This window comes from Acanthochromis polyacanthus, chromosome 21 (genome assembly GCF_021347895.1).
Source record: "Acanthochromis polyacanthus isolate Apoly-LR-REF ecotype Palm Island chromosome 21, KAUST_Apoly_ChrSc, whole genome shotgun sequence".
Taxonomy (NCBI): Eukaryota; Metazoa; Chordata; class Actinopteri; family Pomacentridae; genus Acanthochromis; species Acanthochromis polyacanthus.
In genome coordinates this window covers 60235-65650 of record NC_067133.1, presented here as the reverse complement: position 1 = coordinate 65650, position 5416 = coordinate 60235, and the positions used below count along the sequence as shown (strand labels likewise).

At 38.4% G+C, this 5416-nt stretch overlaps 1 gene segment (V, D, J or C); it reads right to left on the bottom strand.

The window, feature by feature from the left end:
• LOC127531719 (immunoglobulin heavy variable 4-59-like) overlaps positions 1-4352 on the bottom strand; it is a gene marked incomplete at its 3' end in the record, with an annotated part of 40252 nt that extends 35900 nt beyond the window's left edge. Inside the window, 2 exon segments of the V gene segment in view lie at positions 4006-4081; positions 4178-4352. Coding sequence covers positions 4006-4081; positions 4178-4253 — 152 coding nt within the window.
• Between the last annotated feature and the right edge of the window lie 1064 nt (positions 4353-5416).

The following is a 5416-nucleotide window of genomic DNA, read 5'->3' as shown; positions in this document are numbered from 1 at the left end:
CAAATAGCCCCGATCCATTCCAGTCCTTTTCCTGCAGGTTGTCTGATCCAGCGCATGCCATAGCTACTGAATGTGAATCCAGATCTCTGCAGACAGACTGAGAGTCTCTCCAGGACGTTTCACCACTGAACTGGAGGAATAGACTCATTCCTCTGACTGTACAACCTGATGAGATGAAGCAGAGAGGAAGCACACAAGAAAGTCACACAGTTATCACACAAGTTTTCTGGAATCACTGATGGCTTGATGTTTTCTCATGTCAAGTTATCAGGAGAACTCACAGGACAGAGAGAGAGCAACCAGCAGCAGAGTGAGTGTGTTGATCATCCTGAGTGTGGAGATGTGACCTCTGATGCTCCACACAAAGAACAAGATCAGTCAGCAGGACAGAAGTACACTGGACAGACTGGAGATTTGCATCAGGACATCATGAGGGAGGAGCAGCAAATATACTGACAGTCTGTTCTAGTTTCATCTAATCAACCTTTGATTCTGTATTTACACTGTGATGTAGCAGATCACTGATCCATGCTTTACATGCACAAATAGAACATATAAATAAAGAACATTTTTGGGCATTTTCATAACGTGAGATGAAAGAAAAAGAATGAAAATAAATAACATGGACCAAATAACAGATGGTGTATTAAGAAAAATGTTTGTCTCAGTCAGAAATTATTTACTGAGGGTGTTTTATTACCATTAAAGTCAAAGGTCTGGTTGTATTCCCTGATATTTCCACAATTTCACTTCATTTTATGTTTGTTTGCTTCAAGTAGCATTTTGACACTTTACCAAATTTTTGATTTATTTAAATTTTTCTTTCATGTTATCGAGAATTTACAATATTTCTATCATGAAGTACAGACTGTCATAAATCCAAAGAGACTCACAGGATGCAGCTGCAAAGAGCAGCAGTAGAGCTACAGACAACATGGTTGGAGGTGAAACTGATGTGCTGTGAACTTTGCTGACAGTCTGATGTTTTTAGACAGTTTCTGATGTTTTCTGTTGTGTTTTATAGATCAGTGAGTCTTGTAAAATGATTTGTAGAGTTTCTTTGAGAGATTTTTTTTCTGTAAGTACATCAACATATTTGTGATGAATTTCGCACAAATCAGCACAATGTATTGTAATTTTTTTATACTTATTTATACATTTATTCTCATATTTACAACCTCATTAGCAGCAAAAATAATCACTGATAGTGTCCAAGATTATGTCGTAAATACGGATTATTAATACTGTCAGTTTTTGCAGATGTTTAAAGACAAAGATGTACACAAACATTCAGAAACTTCAGAGAAAAATAGCTGCTCAGAAACTGGAAATGTGAGAAAACATGTAAAAGCAGATGAATCAGTAAATAAATAACATTGTATTTTATGGAAATAACATGAAATCTAATCTCAGTTAAGCATCATGCAGCAGGATTTATTATCTTCATTTGCTTGTCTTGGATTGTTGCACTCGTCTTCTTATGGTCTAATAAAATAAACATGTGACAGAAATGAACAGAATGTGACAAATTCAGATACAAGCCTCCATGTCCATAAAAACATACATATGCGCCTTTGGAGACGGCTTATGCTAGAGAAATGAACATTCAATACACCAGCAACAGCTCTGGTTGACATTCCTGCTGTCAGCATGCCAATGGCACGCTCCCTCAGTTCTTGCCACATCTGTGGGATAAAGCTGCACCTTTCAGAGTGTCCTTTTATTGTGGACAGTCTAAGGCACATCTGTGCACTAATCATGGTGTCTAATCAGCATCTTGATATGGCACACCTGTGAGGTGGGATGGATTATCTCAGCAAAGGAGAAGTGCTCACTATCACAGATTTAGACAGATTTGTGAACAATATTTGAGAGAAATGGTGACATTGTGTATGTGGAAAAAGTTTTAGATCTTTGAGTTCATCTCATAAAAAATTGGAGCAAAAACAAAAGTGTTGCGTTTATATTTTTGTTGAGTGTAGTTTGCATGTCACACACTGCTCAGTTAGTTTCATCCATTTCATATCCTCCACTGCCACCCTGAGGTCTTTGGAGGAACATTTTCTGTGGAGTTTTTGTACAGCCTCTTCATTAACATGGAGCACTGTGTGCTTTGCACAGTAATAAACTGCAGAGTCCTCTGGCTGTAAGTTGGACAGTCTCAGATACACCATGCTGTTGCTGTTATCTCTGCTGATTTCTATCCGTCCTTGAACACTGCTGGCATAAAAAGTTTTGCTTGCATCGCTATATATTTGGGCCAACCATTCCAGTCCTTTTCCTGCAGGTTGTCTGATCCAGTGCATACTGCAGCAACTAAATGTGAATCCAGATCCTCTGCAGGACAGACTGAGAGTCTCTCCAGGACGTTTCACCACTGAACTGGAAGGAATAGACTCCATCCTCTGACCTGTACAACCTGATGAGATGAAAGCAGAGAGGAAGCACACAAGAAAGTCACACAGTTATCACACAAGTTTTCTGGAATCACTGATGGCTTGATGTTTTCTCATGTCAAGTTATCAGGAGAACTCACAGGACAGAGAGAGAGCAACCAGCAGCAGAGTGAGTGTGTTGATCATCCTGAGTGTGGAGATGTGACCTCTGATGCTCCACACAAAGAACAAGATCAGTCAGCAGGACAGAAGTACACTGGACAGACTGGAGATTTGCATCAGGACATCATGAGGGAGGAGCTCATGGAGTGTTACACTTTGTTTCAACCAAATCATTTGTTTTCAATTTATTTTCATGTGATGTGACTGATTAGCCATCACTTTGGAAGACAATATCAGTACCTTTATGCTTGATTATTTCTTTTAACTGCTCGGAATAACAATGTGACTTCTGTCAGTTTAATTCAGTTCTGATGTCATTTTTCCTGCTGTCACAAAGCTTCTTAGTGATCATTGTTCTGCTGTAACCTTAAAGCAGTCAGATTAACCATAAGACACTGAAAGTTGATTTGCTTGAACAAGACATTGATGAGTGGATCAAGTGTTGAGTGTCATCTGAATGTTACTTCAGTGGATAGAAGAACAACAAATCGGATCTTCTGAACAAACTGAGTCACTGATCTCCATTTTCTTTCACTAGAAATGATGCATGATTAAAAACATTTCTTCTTCATTTTACATGTCAGAACTTGTGTATTTAAATGTTGCTGAATCCTCACATCATCTGCTCATTTCCAGCTTTACATTAAAACATGACAGTTTTACTGTGTGTGTTTAAACTGAGTTTTATTTCCAACACAGGGACAGTTGATGGTTGTGTGTTTACCTGAATTACTGATATTGTAGAAACACACAGTCAACTTGTTCTTTCTATTTTTGTGTGGAGACATAAGAACAACAATAATAATAGAAGAAGAAGATCAACAAGAAGACGAATAAAAGTAACAGGGACAATAATAACAATTTTATTCATATAGCACTCGTAAAAAATCAAACTTACAAAGTGTTTTACAGAAAGGACAAAAAAGAAGAAGAACACCAAGAACACCAGATGAAATAATAAAATGACACATCCAGGTACAGAAAAGAACAAGTGGAATAGAATAAAGTAGAAGGTAAAAACATGAACACAATGCTAGAAATAATAATAACAGTAATATTTTTCATACATTTAACACAAAAAACATGATATTAATACTTTTGTTTTTTACTGTTTTGCATGAAAATAGTTGAAGTTTTGGACTTTAAATGTCAGTCAGTGGTTGGGCCTCGTGTTCTCTGAGTGTTTGTGCAGATCTGTTGGTGGTTTGTATCACTGTGCCACGTACACAGTAATAAACAGCTGTGTCTTCAGGCTGCACATTATTTCCTGTTAATGTCACCAATCCAGCAGCAAGTGTGTGGTAAAGAAACTTATTCTTCAAAGCATCATTCTGGTAAAAAATATCCTCTTCATGACCGAGTACAAATCCAGTCCATTGCTTTTCCTTCACGCTGTCTGATCCAACCTGTTCCATAGCTGTTATCAGTCACAGAATAACCAGAGACCTGACAGGTGATGGTCAGAGTCTGTCCAGGCTGAACAAGCATTGAGTCTGGCTGGATGAGATCAATACTGTTCACACCTGTGGAGACACAAATCAACATTATCTCCAGCATTCATCATATTATTGAGTGTTTGTAATGTGTTGATGAGTGTGAATCCAGTGAAAGCTCCTCACAGGATCCAGCAGCCAGCAGCAGAATCAGAGCTGCAGAGAACATGTTGATGTTGGAGCTCAACTGATGTGAAGTCATGATAATGGGAGAGCATTTAAATGAATGGAAATAGTTTGTATTAAGTCAAACTCAAAAGACAGTGTCTCACAAACACACATAGATACATATTTTACACTGATTCCTCCATCTATAGAAAAATATATTTGACTTTTTGCTAATGTGTGATTTTTTTATAGAATGATGTTTTTTTTTACTTTCAAATTTTATACCTAAATTGTTTTTTTAAACTCATCAAATGTTGGAGGACCTTTCATGTTCTTGTTGCATAAATATCAGTATTTTCATGATTTCCCACCTGCTGTTTTGATCTTCTGCTAAAAGTTGTTGTTTTCATAGTTTGCATGTCACACACTGCTCAGTTAGTTTCATCCATTTCATATCCTCCACTGCCACCCTGAGGTCTTTGGAGGAACATTTTCTGTAGGGTTTTTGTACAGCCTCTTCATTAACATGGAGCACTGTGTACTGCTTTGCACAGTAATAAACTGCAGAGTCCTCTGGCTGTAAGTTGGACAGTCTCAGATACATCATGCTGTTGCTGTTATCTCTGCTGATTTCTATCCGTCCTTGAACACTGCTGGAATAAGCAGTTCCACTTGCATCGCTATAGATTCGCCCCAGCCATTCCAGTCCTTTTCCTGCAGGTTGTCTGATCCAGTGCATATTATAGCTACTAAATGTGAATCCAGATCCTCTGCAGGACAGACTGAGAGTCTCTCCAGGACGTTTCACCACTGAACTGGAAGGAATAGACTCCATCCTCTGACCTGTACAACCTGATGAGATGAAAGCAGAGAGGAAGCACACAAGAAAGTCACACAGTTATCACACAAGTTTTCTGGAATCACTGATGGCTTGATGTTTTCTCATGTCAAGTTATCAGGAGAACTCACAGGACAGAGAGAGAGCAACCAGCAGCAGAGTGAGTGTGTTGATCATCCTGAGTGTGGAGATGTGACCTCTGATGCTCCACACAAAGAACAAGATCAGTCAGCAGGACAGAAGTACACTGGACAGACTGGAGATTTGCATCAGGACATCATGAGGGAGGAGCTCGTGGAGTGTTACACTTTATTTCAGTCAGACATTTATTTTCTATTTGTTTTCATATGATGTGACTAATTATCCTTCAATGTGGAATACAATATCAGTCACTTTATGACTGATTATTTCTTCAGATT